This window comes from Pelodiscus sinensis, chromosome 7 (assembly GCF_049634645.1).
Source record: "Pelodiscus sinensis isolate JC-2024 chromosome 7, ASM4963464v1, whole genome shotgun sequence".
Lineage (NCBI taxonomy): Eukaryota > Metazoa > Chordata > Testudines > Trionychidae > Pelodiscus > Pelodiscus sinensis.
This window is the reverse complement of record NC_134717.1, coordinates 34,776,106-34,793,917: the sequence shown is the minus strand read 5'-3', so window position 1 is coordinate 34,793,917 and position 17,812 is coordinate 34,776,106. Positions and strand designations below refer to the sequence as shown.

General features: G+C 41.7%; 1 protein-coding gene across 1 annotated transcript in view; it reads left to right on the top strand.

Moving 5' to 3' along the window:
- Window positions 1-17,812, top strand: part of FAP (fibroblast activation protein alpha) — a 61,356-nt gene that overhangs the window by 9,491 nt on the left and 34,053 nt on the right. The window contains exons 3-11 of the mRNA XM_006114846.4: window positions 2,433-2,528; window positions 5,163-5,257; window positions 5,393-5,467; window positions 5,699-5,751; window positions 6,678-6,750; window positions 8,106-8,226; window positions 11,057-11,211; window positions 12,440-12,543; window positions 12,883-13,018. Of these exons, the coding sequence (XP_006114908.2) occupies window positions 2,433-2,528; window positions 5,163-5,257; window positions 5,393-5,467; window positions 5,699-5,751; window positions 6,678-6,750; window positions 8,106-8,226; window positions 11,057-11,211; window positions 12,440-12,543; window positions 12,883-13,018 (908 nt within the window). The remainder of the gene's footprint in view (window positions 1-2,432; window positions 2,529-5,162; window positions 5,258-5,392; window positions 5,468-5,698; window positions 5,752-6,677; window positions 6,751-8,105; window positions 8,227-11,056; window positions 11,212-12,439; window positions 12,544-12,882; window positions 13,019-17,812) is intronic.

The window sequence follows — 17,812 nt, the reverse complement described above, 5'->3', positions numbered from 1 at the left end:
TCTCCGCACTAGGCACAGGAAAGTGGCCGTCTAGGGCAGGAGAGCTGCCAGCCTGGCCATCCAGGAGCAGGTTTGCATGAAAATCAAGGTGGTCCAGTGAGACCCCCGACCCTGAGCCCTGAGCTTAGAATGGCTGTACTGGGTCAGACCAGAGGTCCATCTAGCCCAGTAGCCTGTCTGCCGACAGCGGCCAACACCAGCTACCCCGGAGGGGATGGATCGAAGACAATGACAGAGCCATTTGTCTCATGCCATCCATCTCCAGCCTTCCAAAACAGAGGCAAGGGACACCATTTCTATCCCCTGGCTAATACCACTCCATGGACCCAGCCTCCATGAATTTATCTAACTTCTCTTTAAACTCTGCAATAGTTCTAGCCTTCACAGCCTCCTGTGGCAAGGAGTTCCACAGGTTTACTATCTGCTTTGTGAAGAAGAACTTTCTGTTATTAGTTTGAAGCCTGCTACCCATTCCTTTCCTTTGGTGTCCTCTAGTCCTTCTATTATGGGAACTAATGAAGAACTTTCCTTTATGCACCCTCTCCACACCACTCGTGCTTTTATAGACCTCTATCATATCCCCCCTCAGTCTCCTCTTTTCTAAGCTGAGAAGTCCCAGTCTCTTTAGCCTCTCTTCATATGGGACCTGTTCCAAATCTCTCATCATTTTATTTGCCCTCTCTTCCCCTCTCCCACCTCCTTTTCCCAGTCTCCCCGAGTTTTGTTAAATAAAGAGAGTTTCTATTTTTGAACACAATTGTCCTTTGTTTTGTACATCAGGAAGGGGGGCTAGGGACGAGTAAGTGGAAGGAGGTGAGGGAGGAATGGGGCATGAGCCCCCGATGTGGAGGACTGGAGTGGCTCTGTGGGCTCCTCGGGGTGGAAGCTCTCCTGCAGCCCCCCGATTGATCCCCCTTGGATGGCAGCCTGTGGCAAGTGCAGCCGGGCCGATGGCCGAGTGCTGTGATGTGCCGAATGAGGGCATTCAGGGCACTCCAAGCCAGGACTGCTTTGCTGTCCGTCATCGAGTTAGACAAGCGAGCGGGGAACCCCTGAGAACTGTCTGTCTGGGGCGGGGGTCCCTTTAAGCACAGCCCTCGGCTAGCTTTAGACAGCAGCTCCACGGTCTAAGTCCTAATCTGATGCCCTGCCGGCACTGCTTCCGGCCATCCTTAACCTCGGTTCAGGGTCCACTCAATGTGGACATGCTAGTTCGAATTAGCAAAATGCTAATTCGAACTAGTTTTTAGGTCTAGATGCACTAATTCAAATTAGCTTAGTTCGAATTAACTAATTCGAATTAAGTTAGTTCGAATTAGTGCTGTAGTGTAGACATACCCTGAGGTGACTTGGTTCTGTTTGCTCCATTCCCATTATGCCTCTGACGCCATCCTCCTGTCTCACTGGGAGCTCAGTGGTGCTGTGACTCATGTCACTCAGCCCATGCCTGTTCTCCCCGACATCCTTGACTGCCAGATAAGAAAGTTGATAGACAACCAGTAGGGTTTTCCCAGCACTGGTCAGTAGGGTTTTCCCAGCACTTCTCTGGGCACTGCCAAGAGTCCACGCTGTTAAGCACCAGTCAGAAGCCCATTTATGAAGTGTCATATGCATGGCTCATCCAGAAGAAGTGTGTTGCTAGAATGATCACTGCTGTAGAGGGAGATCAGACAAGGGGACTGACCTTTGAACATTTGCTAGATTTCTAACATTTAGTTCACTAGATTTATGAAATTTTCCCGATTTATTTCTAGCTCTCTGTAGGTGATTGTTGCTTTCTTTTGGCTATGCTAAGAAATTAGCAAAATATAATAAATGTTCATGTGATAATTTTTCATGTGTTAAATCCATTTTCCAACACTTGGTAAGAACATTGAAAAGTTTGTAAAGAGGGGGACTGGTCGTGGGATGCTGAGCTTTCCACTACTCCGTTGTTGGTTGAAATCTAGCTGAGGTGAGCAACTATTTAAAGTGGCTATTTGACTCTTTGTTGGGGTTTAGGGCTTATTTCAAATGATATGGAAGTTCCTGTAAACATTACAAGCACCTTCACACCCTACAAAAGTACAGGACTCATGCTCTCTTTAAATATGGAGTGATCTTGGAAACTGTGTGGGAAAGGGTTCTGCAGCCTTCCAAGTGTCTGCTGGTACATACGTACATTGTTGTTTATGTGAAATGAATTGTTCTCTGTCCATTTTCTTGCATCTTCTCCCTTGAGGCAGTTCTTCCAGAAGACAGTTGAAGGACGCTGCCACCGGGCAATGATAGAAAGCTTTGCTGCTTCTGCTTTTGCCTGATCTGTGTCTAACTGGAACACTCCTTTCTCAGTACTGTACATTTCTGGAAAGGAGGGAAAACTCAGCAAGGAACATATTTTACTGCTTATTCCACACAGTGTTAACTCTCCTCTCTCTACCTTATTTCTAAAGTTCCCAACTCAGATGACAGTCCTAGGGCTCTTACACTGGAGGATTATTTGAATGGAAAGTTTCAGTACAAAACATTTTTTCCATACTGGATTTCAAGTAAGTGAAGATATCTTTTGTGGCTATATTTAATTTTTTATATATTTTTCTGGTTGATTTATACATGCTGGGGATTGGTCTACACTAGAGAATTAGATTGGTTTAACTACATCAGTGAGGGATGTGAAAAATCCACACCCCTGAGTGGCATAGTTAAGCTGAACTAAGCCCTTTGTATACAGCTCTTGGTTAATGGAAGAATTCTCCTGTTGGCCTAGCTACTACCTCTCAGGGTATGTCTACACTACCCTCCTAGTTCGAACTAGCGGGGTAATGTAGGCATACTGCACTTGCAAATGAAGCCCGGGATTTGAATTTCCTGGGCTTCATTTGCATAAGCGGGGAGCCGCCATTTTTAAATCCCCGCTTGTTCAAACCCCGTGTAGCGCGGCTACACGGGGCTCGAACCAGGTAGTTCGGACTAGGTTCCACGAGGTGTACCGGTAGTTCGGAATAGGAACCTAGTCTGAACTACCTAGTTCGAGCCCCGTGTAGCCGCGCTACACGGGGTTCGAACAAGCGGGGATTTAAAAAATGGCGGCTCCCCGCTTATGCAAATGAAGCCCAGGAAATTCAAATCCCGGGCTTCATTTGCAAGTGCGGTATGCCTACATTACCCCGCTAGTTCGAACTAGCGGGGTAGTGTAGACATACCCAGGGAGACGGGTTACTTATGACAACAAGAGAAGTGCTACAGCATTAGAGTAGCACCATTGTAGCATTTAAGTGTATATGAGCCATCAGAGACTTATTTTCTCCAGGATGACTGTTGCTCTGACTGAATGCTCAGCTCATTGCTAAATTAAGGTATGAAATCACAGCCGAAGCTCACCCTTCTATGGCAGAAATTCCAGAAACTTCAAGTATCTAACCGATTGGAAGAAAGAGGATTCATATACAGGCAGTCCCCGGGTTACGTACAAGATAGGGACTGTAGGTTTGTTCTTAAGTTGAATTTGTATGTAAGTCGGAACTGGTACATATTGTAGGGGAAACTCTAGCCAAACATTTCTCCAGAGCTCAGTTTTATTCTCCCACATCTCACTTCCCTCAGTCCTTTATTCTCAAGCTGAGGTGTCTGCTGAGAAAAGCCGCTCTGTGTCTCCCTCGTCTGCTGGGGGTGGGGGGACGCTAGCTTCGCGTCTCCCTGGTCTGTTGGAGGGAAGCAGCTAGTGCGGGGTTGCCTCACCTCGTTTGTAAGTAGGGATTCGATGTAAGTCGGATCCATGTAACCCGGGGACTGCCTGTAATAGCTTTCATTTTCTTAATCTTGTATAAGGCATTGTTTTTTTGTACTTGATTCCATTGGATGCACTGAACATGCCATTCTAAAACTCTGTTATCTTTTATCTTTCACTGAACTTTTATACTTTCACTAGATACTGATACTCTTATACTTGAGGGCCACACACTGCCACCCTTACTCACATTGTGCTCCTTATCCTTAAGCAGTCCTACTGCTCTCTTAGGTCTTCACTGCGAGTTCTTCTGGCAGAAAATATGCTAACGAGGGACTCATTAGCATAAGTCATGATCTCATTAGCATATTTCCTACCATTTCTTTTTGCCCTAGGGGTTTTTGTGCAAAAATAAGCAGTGTGGACGGGGGTTTTTTGGTGCAAAAAACCCCGTTTTGCATAGGATCCTTGTGCCTGTCCCAGAGAGGCATATGGACCTTGTGCAAAACAGGGGTTTTGTGCAAAAAGCCCCAAATCCACACTGCTTCTCTTTTGCACAAAAACTCCTTACGCAAAAAGAAATGGCAGAAAATATGCTAATGAGACCCGACTTATGCCAACAAGTTCCTCATTAGCATATTTTCTGTCAGAAGAACTCTCAGTGAAGATGTAGCCTTAGGGTAGAAAATCCTATACTCTTGAGAACTACAGAGTGCCTTTGGATGAGGCTTGTTTATTCAGACTTTGCATATAAGTCAAGGATTTGGCTCTACGGCCCGGTCTACACTAAAAGGGAAAGCCAACTTACATTATGCAACTCCACCTATGTTAATTATGTAGCTGGAGTCAACTTAGCTTAAATCATGTTTTGGTACTGTCCACACAGTGGGTTATCAACAGAAGCAAACGCTTCCATCAACTTCCCTTACTCCTCATAAGGAGCAGGACTACTGGCGTCAACAGCTCTTCAATAGACCAGCTAATTCAAACCCTGAAAGATAGATTGTGGCAGCATCAATCTTCCACATAGTGTAGAAAAGCCCTAAGTGAGTTCTTTAATATACAGAATAATTATAAGAAGTTAAGTATTAAGCTCCTGAGATCAGTAGCACATGCATAATTAAGCCAAAATTTGGCCCATGTGTATGTTATGGGGCCTAAAATGGACCAGTCATAATGCAGAGAAGAAATTGGTTTATATCTATAAAGTAATTGCCATATCATGGTTGTGCAGTGTAATCTCAGCAAGTATCTGTGTGTCCAAAGGCCAGATCATTGCACAATTTTGTGCCATTATGGAATTACAAAATAAGGCAAAACTTATTTTTATACTGATTTCAAAAGACTTTTTCTCTTGAACTGCTCAACTGCTAAATAGGGGCTGTACTCAGATGAACACTTTTATTTCACAATATCTTCTGTATAAAGATTAATTTTCTCCCTCCCCCTCCAACAGGCCATGAATATCTTCATCAATCAGCAGAAGATAACATTATTCTTTATAATGTTGAAACTGAGAGCTCAAATACCATCTTGACTAATGACACACTTGTATGTATCATTTCCATATAAAAAATAAATAAAAGGTAGTTGCTTTAAAAATTTCCATGTAAATACAAATAGATTTAAATATTTGGATATGTAGTACATGAGTGCGGGAATCTAATCAACTTCTCAATCTTTCAGAAAAAAGTTAACGCCACAAACTTTGTTTTATCAGCTGATAAAAAATTTATAGTTCTGGAAAGCAGTTACACAAAGGTAATTCCTTTTTCTATGGCTTCACTGCAAATTCTGCTTTTTTAACATCTTATACTTCATAGGTTGAAGTAACATTACTTAACATGGGCTCAAGAAGCATTAACAGTAGATTAAAGGGGTGAATTAAAGTACTATATTGCGTAGGGTGGTGGGTAGGCCCAAGGGGAGCACTAAGAGGCATTATACTTCAGAGATGATAATGTTTTTTTCTGGCTTACTCAATTTTTGCAGCTTTGGAGACATTCTTATACAGCATCATACCACATTTATGATCTTGAATACAGGTAAAAGCTGATACCTGTTTCTCACATAACTATGGCCAGATACTCCAGTTATGTGTTTGCTTAGCATTTCCATTTGAAAGCTCTGTTCTGATATTCACTGTCTGGTTGTTGCTTCAGTCTCTCAAGTTGCCTGATGTTTGCTTAATTAGCTGGTGCAAAATTCAGAAATTTTCCTGAAAAAATGTCCCATGGGAAAATCCTCCTATTATTTCATCACTAGGCATCTTGGGTCATTTGATCTGTGATTGCCTAAATATTTGACAACTCAGAATTCTCTAGTCCCTCCTTCTGTCCTTTATCTAGCTCCTTTATTTGATTTTCTCTCCATTTTGACTGTTCTCTTACATCCTTGCAAAAGTGCTGCCAGGGGTGAAGGGAAGAGGCCACTGCAGCCTGGGTGCTGAGGAATGTCATTGTACATGATGCTGTGGCTGCTCTCCCGAAGTACCTAGGTACTGCTGATGCTTTGCAGGTTCCTCAAAGGTGATGCCATGGAACTTCCATGTGATCACATGATTCACACATTGCTTGAGCTGATTCTAATAGTAATTCACCTGTTATAGGATAGCAAGTGTCTTAGTTGAGTGTGCCATAGTTGGATACAGGGTAAGACTGACATTTCAGGCAGTCAGACAAAGAGCTGCTTGACTTAGTTGTGCACACACAAGTTTGCTAGCACATACAAGCCCTTGTGCATGAATCACATTATTTTCTGCCTAACTGCCTGGTTTGCACAGCAAATGCTACCTACCTTTCTGATACCACATTTGCTTTTTTCACAAAACAAATGCAATTAAAATATTGTGCTTTTGTGTTTTTTCTTTAATCTGTCCCACATATATATATATATATGTACAATATTATGGTCGGTTTACAGTGCTGGCAATAGTCATTTCAACTTCTTTTCCTTTTTTTTCTTTTTTTAGTAATTTTGTAACAGAAAATCCACTTCCACATACAATTCAATATATATCCTGGTCACCTGTTGGACACAAATTGGTCAGTAAAGATAATGATGTGCTAAAATAATGTTACTTTTTGAAAAACAGAATAGATTTATTGCTTATGTATGTTTGCTTAAGCCCTATTTTGACAGGACTTTAAACTGTGTTTATCAACCATACTTAATACAGATAACAGTTTATCTGATCAATGTGGAAGTGGGAGAACCATTATAGAACAACTTTATTCTAGTCTAAAACTTATGTTTTAACTTCTTGTAAACAGTAAATGATCCTTAATTAGCTATTGCCCCATTATTTCTTTTGTCAAGAACTTGCACATTGCTCATGGTTAAGACATTTTCTTAGTAAAACACTGACAAGCAAATGCACTCTCACTGACCTCCATATCTGACAATGGGAGAAGAGAGGTCAAACAGGCTGCACGCTCCATCTAGGAATTTTGAGTGCTGTTTTGTTGGTCATTTAACATATAATTGACATTTTACTTGTATGTTATTAAAGTGAACATTGATACTATTAAGAGACACACTTTTCCAGGAAAATCCTCATATTTTAGCAGTCCCAGCACACCATAACGCCCATTGATTTTTCTAACAGTTTGGGATGAGCAAAGGGTACAGGATCAGGCTCCTTTTTTCTAACAGAAATGGACAAATGTGGTCAAGTAAAATAAGAACCTTGGCCCAAATCTCAAAGTGAATCTGAATCGATTCTTTTCTGAAGTTCCAATAAAGTCTGATTTCCTTTAACATTTTTATATTATAGACTCATGGTTTATCCTATGCTTGCTGGTCCGAGCTAGGACCTGAAGCAGAAATACCAGAAATCTCACAAAAAAGCCTGGTCACCTGAAATTTCTAGCTCGGTTGAAAAGATACAAGAATTTCAGAAAGTTTGAATGAGTTTCAAAGAGGATGCTAACTTTTAGGTGCTTATTCAAACTAAACTAAATCCTTTGAGACTCATTTATGACTAATATCTCAGATATTTTTTCATTCAGTGCCTTTGTGTACTTTCCAATATAACTAATGGGAATTAGATACCTGCATCAACAGTTTAACAGTTTAAATATAGTACTTTTTCATAATGACAAAAAATTATGTGGTGTTATTGTAGATTTATACCGGTGTAACTGAAAGAAGAAGATGGCCTTCATATTATAATTTTCTTTTATTAGATCAAATTCAAACCTAGTCCCAAGAGAGATACTAGGTTGCTGGGAAAATTTGCAAAGACTCCATTTCTAATTTTACTTGACTCAAGATTTCAAGATTTGGCCTATTATAATGTATAATGTATACACAATAGCATTGACTATAGAAAATTTGGTCAGATCTTTTTTTTAAATATCAGCGTACATATTCCTAACAAATACATTCTCATCTTTAGGCATATGTTTATCAGAATAATATCTATCTGAAACTATATCCTGAAGATCTGCCTATTAAAATAACTAATAATGGAAAAGAGAATGTAATATTTAATGGAATTCCCGACTGGGTCTATGAAGGTAAGTTAATATTGAAAACTGCATTAAAAAAGTCTGGGTTTGGTCAGAACTCAGATGGGAGAACACCAAGCAACCTCAAAGTGCAGCAAGAAACAGTGCTAGTGGTTTAGTATTTTGAAATCTTCTAAGGCAATAGTAAGCCTGGTGTGCCTATCAACTTGGTAACTAAGCATTACCCATAAATCACCAAATGACAGTCCCAGTTTCAAATGAGATGTGAAATCAAGAGTCTGTGGTTAACCAAGATAACATGGCACATTTCATCAGAGTAGAAATGTTAAGTGCTGTGTCCTGGCTAAATTTCAACTCAGGAAACTACACTCTCTTCAGTTAAATTTTGCCTATAGCTTCAGTTAGATAAGTTACTTCTCATTTCCCCTCCTAAGATCTCTGGTGTTGTGCAAGTGGGTGCTGTATTTAGAGTCTATATTTTACTACATTTCAGTTGTGAGTTTCTGTCAGGCTCGGACATCTGTACTTGGACAATTTTTACTTGGGATCCACAGTGGACTTTCTTCCTTAGGTGCCCTTCAGCAGGAGCTGTCCCAGCAGAAGCCACTCTAGACCATGGGCTACATTTAGCCCTTTGTAAATATTCCTTTCATCCACTGTTATGTGACTTCATTCTATAGTGCTGTTTTGGGTTAGCAGCTTTAGTTGGGTGTAACTACCCAGCCCTTATCAATGCCAGAAAACAGGTCTTATTTTCTAATTCCATGCCATACCTTTTTATCCTCATTTTTACAGTTCCTTCTCCTCCTCCCCTCTCTCTTTCACACACAGATCCCTACTAGATAGGCTAATCTTTCCTTAGAGCCATCCTCCTGTGAAGGACAAGAACCAGATGTCCTTCAGAGCATTGGTTTCTCTTTGAACTGACTAAGAGGGTAGATAGCAGAGAATGTGTAAAACAACATCTCCACTTCATGTCTTGTCTTCATGTCTTGTGGTGACTTAAACTAAGGTCAAGATTCAGACTCAATACAGCGTAAAATAGCTTGATTTACTTCTACAAAGCAATTGGGCTGACCTATTCATCAGTGTATATATATTATTTTTCAGTTTCTAATTTCACTACATGCCTATGATGTTCTGATGTCTCACTACATCATCACACCCTACCTTATGTTGTCCATTACATAAAAACAAGTACAGGCAAAAGATGGGAACCACTCGTTAGAGAAGTTTAAAAATAAGGTTGAAAACTACAGAAGAGCATATTATTATTGCAAAATCCTATCAATATACAGGAGGAAGCTTTAGAGTGCTGGGAAGGTGCCTGGTTTTATGAGTCCCAGCACTTCATAAGAGATCCTATATTTGGGGACATGATAATTAATAATTGCCTTTTTTTTCTGTTGCAATAGAGCAAGGGGGCACCCAAAATTAAAGAATAGAATCAGTGAAAGGACATGTATTTTTACACATCATATAATCAATCTATGGAACTCACTGCTACAGTAGGTGATGGAAATGCATTCAGTAGCTTTATTCAGTGTGGGAAAATGTTACGACAGTTAATATCTGTAGGTGTACAAGTGATGATAATGATATGAGTAACCAGACTTATTGTTTTGCGGCATAAACCATTTACCTGTCCAAATGAAGAAGAAAGATCCTATCTTCCTCCTCCCTTGACCTCATGCATGGCATTGCACAAAGGTATATTGTTAGTTTCTGCCTTCTTCTGGCTAATCCCAGTACCTGAGCAGATAAGCCAGTGGACTGATGCAGAATGAAAATCCTTTTTGGTGTTTAGGAATAGAAAGAACTAGCTTTAAAAGTAAATGATGCACCAATTTGTTAAGGTATTTTTCTGATAGGAAACATGAGCTTTTAATGTACTGTACATAATTTATTTTTCCTCAGAGCAGTGCTCTGAATAAAGGGAGGATATTTTCCAGTCAGTGTCCACCTACTTCCCAAGCTTCTGCCCTTTCCATTCTCCTGATCACCCCCTTCATTCTTTGTACCCTTCAGACATGGTGATTGCCTTTATGCTACTCCAAGAAGTTGGGACAGCCTCATAATTACTGATCACTAGGTTCCATCCTTCATTTTCTTCCAAGTCCACTTCTAAAAGCAGTCCTTGAAGCATTCGAGCTATAATGAGCATACTTTAGTGTGTACTTCTTTGAGTATTATACACTCAGTAGTCCATTAATAAGTGATCAGTCTCCTGAAAACAGAGTGGAGTATGGCCTTCTATTCCTGGAACCTTACAATACCTGTTTGATGTTAAGTGGATCTCTCCGCACCAGTAACACAACTATTTTTATAATAGTAATTAATATTAAGCCTACTCATTACAACCTTCATAATTCTGCAGGCTCCTTATTGGTTCTTTACATTAGACATTATTTAAATTAACATATGCACCAATATTCTTCCCATACTATCAACACAGATAGCATTTTAATAAAAGATTCACAAATTTTAAAAACACTCATAAAAATCCATGCTAAAACCAGTTATAACAGAAACATAACAACAATATAACTATGGGTCATGTCTTCTCTGACTTCAATTTTTCCATTATACTACCTCCAACTTACCTCTAACTTATCTCACACTAGTCATCTCAGTTTCCTCTACTCCTCTAAATTTAAGATCATTTAAACTAGAACCAAATTCCTCTTAATATAGACTACAGCATGAATAAAGTTATTCATATTCCTAAGTGCTTTTGAAGAGTCAAGATCTTTTTCATATAGAAGAGTTTTCTAGTTGAGAAGTGATGTGTACACTGATGGCAAAGATGTAATTTTAGGTTATATTGCCTTGTTAGGTTATAAATGAGGACCTGCAACTGATATGTATATTTTTTTAGAGGAAATGCTTGCTGTGAAATATGCTCTGTGGTGGTCTCCAAATGGAAAGTTTATAGCATATGTAGAATTTAATGATACTGACATACCAATTATTGAATATTCATATTATGGTGAGGACCAGTATCCTAGAAAAATGTCTATTCCATATCCCAAGGTATGTTGATTATTTTCAATGGGTGCCATTTTATTCCTCTTGGTTTGTAAATGGGTTGCAATGTCTTTTAAATCGAGATACCTCAAATGTACATGAAGAATGTTTATACTCCTGTGTAGCAGAGTTTAATTCTGCTCTAGCTTAGAATTTATTTAAGAAAGAAAAGATATAAACATGTGTATTATACCTTTACATGCACAGGAGTAGTCCCAATGAAATAAATGAAACTACTCATGAAAGTGCAGTTAAGCTTACAAATATAAGGAGGTTCTGGGCCTTACTTTACTTTCTTACCTGTTGTACTTATTGTGTTGCTTAACAATGTTTTCATTATAATATACTGTATTTTTTAAAAAAAATCAAGGCCTATGTTGCACTGAGAAATAAGAGGATGTGAGATCTCATATATATTCAAATCCTTCAGAGACCTGATCCAAAGTCCATTGACTTTAGGTAGTCAGGACATAGATGACTTCAATGGGCTAGGTTCAGGCCTTAAATGGGAGTTCCCAATATAAAGCAAAGTTGTTTGTTTTGTATTAGAGATCTCCTAGGAACCCAAGGGTACATCTACATAGCAATGTTATTTCGGAATAACAGACGTTATTGTGAAATAAGACAGTCTGCATCTACACTTCAAGCAGTTCCTTCGACATAATGTCAAAATAATGTCGAGCTGGAGGACTTCTCACTCTGACTCCTGTAACCCTCATTTTACAAGGAGTAAGGGAAGTTGGAGGAAGAGAGCTCCTACTCAGACTTACTGCTGTGTAGACAGTGCCAAAAGCATAAATAAGCTATGGATGAAGCTCAAATTGCGTAGCTTATTTCGGCTTTAGTCCTGCTGTGTAGACATGCTCTAACAGAAGTCTTCTGCCCAAAACTAGGGCAGTATATATTCCAGAGATATACACTGCACAGAGAAGAGAAGAACTTCCGCCTAATTTCATGTTTTCTACCCCCAAGCACAATGCTTTTTTGCGGATGGACTTTGAACTAGATAATTTGTCTTGATGCATAAACTAATGATAAGTGAAGTAACAAATTGCCACAATGAATTACTCTAGATTTATACTAGATTAAGAATTTGCTCCATTATGTTCCATAGTATTATTATTATTTTTAGAAACTTATTTCTTTCTTGCAAGAAAAAATGTTATTTTTTTAAACTGGTAACTAATCCTCCAGAGCTTGATTTGAATAACCTGGTAATACATTTCCTTTGAAGGCTGGGGCTAAAAATCCTACCGTTAGAGTGTTTATTGTAGACACTACTAACCCTGAAGGTTTAGGTCCTAAGGAAGTACCTGTTCCTGCAGTGATAGCATCAAGGTAGTGTGTTCTCAAATTCATCTTCTTTTCCTTTTCTGTTTTGTGCTGAATGATGGGACCTCTTAATTTCTTTTCTGGAGGTTCTTTTCTGTATGCTGCAGCTTCATACTTATCTACCGTATGGATCTGGAGCTAACCTGAAGTTTTAGATACTGCCTTTACTGATTCATATATTATGCAGTTTACAGTCCTCATTCACATAGGACTGAATCCAATCCCATTGAAGTCAATGGGTATTATTCCATTGCCTTCAATAAAGCAAGATTGGGGCCATAATGGATGTGATAGTAATAGTCTACTTCTATATTATAATAACCAGCTTTCATTCTTTGTTTTTAGTGATCACTATTTCACTTGGCTTACTTGGGTAACAGATAATCGAATCAGTGTGCAATGGCTGAAGCGAATCCAGAATTTTTCTGTCTTAGCTGTATGTGACTTCCAAGAAAACTCCAATTCCTGGTACTGTCCAGAGGTACTGCACATTGATATATATGCTTAACTCTGCTGTGAAATTGAATTTACAGACAGTAGACGTTACAGAATTTGAATACAGATTCATAGATTTCTGAGGCTAGAAAGATCAATTAAATTATATAGTTCAGTGACTCTCTAGCTTTCCAGACTACTATACCCCTTTCAGGAGTCAGAGTTGTCTTATGTACCCCCAAACTTCACCTAATTTAAAAACTATTTGCTTACAAAATCAGATATAAAATACAAAAGTGTCACAACACTTTCCTACAGAAAAATTGCTTACTTTTTCATTTTACCATTGTTTTAAAAGAAATCATTGGAATATAAATATTATACAGGTTGAATCTCTCTAGTCCAGCACTCTCTGGTCTGGCATGATTTTAGTTAGCCAGATGTTCACTTATGATAGGCGGGGCCAAGTTTCCTGCGGTTCCATAAAGTTTGTTTACATCCAGCAGTCCTGGCTCTTAATGTTCTGTGCTGTTCTAATTTACCCCCAAATGTCTTCTAGGAGCCCAGTAAGCAGTGGAAGTGTTGGTAATACTGGTAGACAATATTGACCTCCCATGGTCCAGCAAATTCTCTGGTTTGGCACCGATCAGGTCCTAGGGGTGCTGCACTAGAGAGGTTCAACCTGTACTTACATTTCAGTGTGTAGCATAAACAAATATGAAATTTTAGTTTGTACTGACATTACTAGTGCTTTTTATGTAGCTTATTGTAAGGCAAATATCCAGATGAATTGATGTACTCCATGGAAGACCTCTGCATACCTCCAGGGTACACGTGTCGCTGGCTGAGAACCACTGATCTAGCCTGACCTATTCACACAGGCCATGGAGCTTCCTTCAGTTACTCTTATATCAAGCCCTGCAATGTGTGACTGACTAAAGCGTATCTTCCAGAAAGGTTGGTCCTCTAGTAACTTAGATATTAACAAAAAATATAGCTAATATCATGAGCTATCATGGGCACAACCCACTTCTTCAGATGATGAGTAGAGCAAGAGGCACAGAGGACCACAGAAACCCCAAAAATTTAAAGCAGAAAAAGAGGGGGAAAGCTACATTGTAGTCACAGATATTTTCAGTAAAAGCCATGGAGAGGTCACAGGCAGTAAGCAAAAATTCATCGCCTGTGACCTGTTCCTCGCTTGTATTATATACCCCTAACTAAAACTTGGGCGATTGGGGGAGGGGCGGGGGCAGCCCATGGGAGCCATTGATGCTCTGGGAGGGTTCCCCACTAATCCTGTGGTGGGAGGTTTGAGGGGCTGGCAAGCTCCCTACCTAGCTCTGCACAGCCCCCCAGAAGTAGCAACAAGTCCCTCAGGTTCAAGACAGAGCTGCAGTCAGGGAGACTCTGCACACTGCTTTGGCCTGAGAACCAGCTTCATAGTTCCCATTGGCCAGGAATGGCAGCCAGTGAGAGTTGAGATGGCAGTGCACAGAGCCACCTGGCTGTGCTCTACCTAGGAGCCAAGGGACATGTTGCCACTTCCAGTGTGCACCCCCAAATAAGTGCCACCAACAGCTCTCATGCCTCCTGTGCCCCAGCCTCCTGTCCCTTTCCCAAGCTTCCTCCCACATCCAACTCCGCTGCTGCTCAGAGACTGCCTCGGCAGTGGCCAGCGTGGCTGGCATAGTGGGTGCCCAAGCTGCTTGGAAAATCACAGAATCCATAACTTCCATGACCTCTGTGACAGACTCACAGTACTTAAGATCTGAAAATATCAAAATATATTGTTATATGGTACTTCCCTTGTTCTAATAGTTCAGTAGTTTTCAACCTATAGTCCCTGGACCCTGGAGGTCTGCAGACTATGCCTAAGGGGACCACAACTTCATTTGGAATTTTTTAGATTTTCACAAATGAAAAAGAAGGTTAAAAACCCCTGCATTAGTTAATCACCCTCATTGTTAAACTAAATAACTAAGAACCTAGAACTACTGATGAATTATTTCATGATACTGTGACTCCTCTGCAAAGTAAATCAATAAATAAATTTGAGTTACTAAAGCAAGAAATCAAATTGTCAGTACTATGTTTTCAAAGACTTTAAATAAAATCACAAAACAGATGTGCGCTGATTTCAAAGCCATTGGGTTTCTTTCTCCTCTTTATTTCTGAGCCCTGAGATCTCCTCACGCGGAAGAGCCAAACTGTGAAAAAATACACCCAATTTATATACTCTGAAAGCATATACAGGCAGTCCCCGGGTTACGTACAAGATAGGGACTGTAGGTTTGTTCTTAAGTTGAATCTGTATGTATGTCAGAACTGGCGTCCAGATTCAGCCGCTGCTGAAACTGATCAGTTTCAACAGTGGCTGAATCTGGATGCCAGTTCTGACTTACAAGGGGTATGTCTACACTACCCTGCTAGTTCGAACTAGGAGGGTAATGTATGCATACCGCACTTGCAAATGAAGCCCGGGATTTGAATTTCCCGGGCTTCATTTGCATAAGCGGGGAGACGCCATTTTTAAAACCCCGCTGGTTCGAACCCCGTGCAGCGCGGCTACACGGGGCTCGACCTAGGTAGTTCGGACTAGGATTCCTATTCCGAACTACCGGTACACCTCGTTCCACGCTCCACGCTCTACCGGTACACCTCGCTCCACAGGCCCGGGGCTTTGCTCCCAGCAGACCAGAGGCACCGGGAGCAAAGCGGCAGCGGCGGCGGTGTCCCGCGCCTCTGAGGTTTTGCCAGAGCAAAGCCTCAGAGGCGCGGGACCCCTCCACCTCCCCGGCTTTGCTCCAGGTGTCCCTGATCTGCTGGAGATGGTCCCCAGCAGACCAGGGGCACCCGGAGCAGCTTTTCTCGCCCTGGAGGTCGAGGTGGCGGGACCACTGCGCTCTGGACGGTCTCGCTGCCTGCGAGCTCCAGGGAGAGAAAGCCCCGTTCGTAAGTGTGGATCCGACATAAGTCGGATCCGCGTAACTCGGAGACTGCCTGTATATTAAAGCTGTGTTTGAATTAGTTTCTAAATTACTTCAGTTAGGGTATGTCTACACTGCAAAGTTAATTCGAAATAACAGCCATTATTTCGAATTAACTTTAATAGCGTCTATATATGCAAACCGCTATTTCGAAATTAATTCGAAATAGCGAAGCACTTAATTCAAATTTGGTAAACCTCATTCTACGAGGAGTAACTCCAAATTTGAAATAGCTATTTCGAATTAAGTGCTGTGTAGACACTTAATTCGAAATAGGGCTCCTCCAGTCCTTCCCAGGGAGCCCTGGTGGCCACTCTGGGCACAACCAGGAAAACTTACTCTCCTCTCCCCCAGCCTTGGAGCCATTAAAGGGGTAGATCCTGGCCACAGTGCCTATGCCAGCTCCAAACCTGCCAGTTCAGAGCCAGTAGTGGCCACCGAGGCCCCTGACCCAGTGGCTCCAAAACATGAGCCAGCAAGCCACTGGCAGCCAGCCCTCTGCTGCTCCCCAGGAGCAGTCTGCCAGCTCCCAGGAGCCTAACAGGGGCTGGAGAAGGCGGGTGCCTTCCTGGTCCAGGGTGGAGATCACGGACCTTATAAGGTTTGGGGGGGATGTCCTCTACGTCCATGATCTCCGCACTAGATGGAGGAATGCAGCCGTCTATGGCAGGATAGCTGCCAGCCTGGCCACCAAAGGCTATATGCGAACCCAGAAGCAGGTATGCATGAAAATTAAATTGGTCCGGCAAGACCCCCAACCCTGGGCCCTGAGCTTCCCCTCTCCCTTCTTCCCTTTGCTTCCCCCTTCCAGTTCCCTCCTCCCAGGTTTCCCCCTCCCCTCTCCCACCCTCTCTCTTCCCCTCTCCCACCTCTTTTTCCCAGTCTCCCCAGAGGTTCATCCAGCCACCCCCAGTTTTGTTCAATAAATCCAGTTTCTATTTTTGAACATATGTATCTTTTGTTTGACATCAGGAAGGGGGGTTAGGGTGGGGTAAGTGGAAGGATGTTGGGGAGGAATGGGGCACGAGCCCCCGGTGGGGAGGACCGGGGTGGCTCTGAGGGCTCCTTGGGGTGGACGCTTTCCCTCAGGGCCTCTTGGATCCTGACAGCCCCTCGATGGACCCCCCGGATGGCAGCCTGCAGCAAGTGCAGCCGGGCTGATGGCAACGACCCCAAGACCGGCATGCCCAGGGGCAACTCTGGCTCCATGTGGCCGAGTGCTGTGGTGTCCTGAGTGCAGGCACTCAGGGCACTCCAAGACAGGACTGCTTTACTGTCCCTCATCAAGGTAGACAAGCAAGCGGGGAACTGAGAACTGAGAACTGTCTGTCCGGGGTGGGGGTAGGGTCCCTTTAAGCATGGAGCTCAGTTAGCCTCAGGCAGCAGCCCTACACACTAAGTCCTAACCTGATGCCCTGCCGGCACTGGTTCTGACCAGCCTTAACTTCGGTTCAGGGTCCACTCAGTGTGGACATGCTATTTCGAAATAGGTTTTGTGTGTAGATGTATTAATTCGAATTAGCTTAATTCGAATGAACTATTTTGAATCAAGTTAACTTGAATTAACGCTGTAGTGTAGACATACCCTTAGTTCAAAACAATGTAGTATAGAGATAAGAGCACTGTGGTCAACATTTCACTGATGCCCAAATTTCATACAGATGCCCCCAAAATGGTTAACACTGAAGTTTAGTAACTGCATTATGTAGGTTTCATTCATACTCCTATAATCAAAAGTTTCTCATAATGACTATTACTAGAGGTTATGTTAAACTATCTATAAAAACTCATTATAGGTTGAAGCTTAAAGTTCATAGACTCGAGCAACCATTTTTATAAAGAAAAGTATG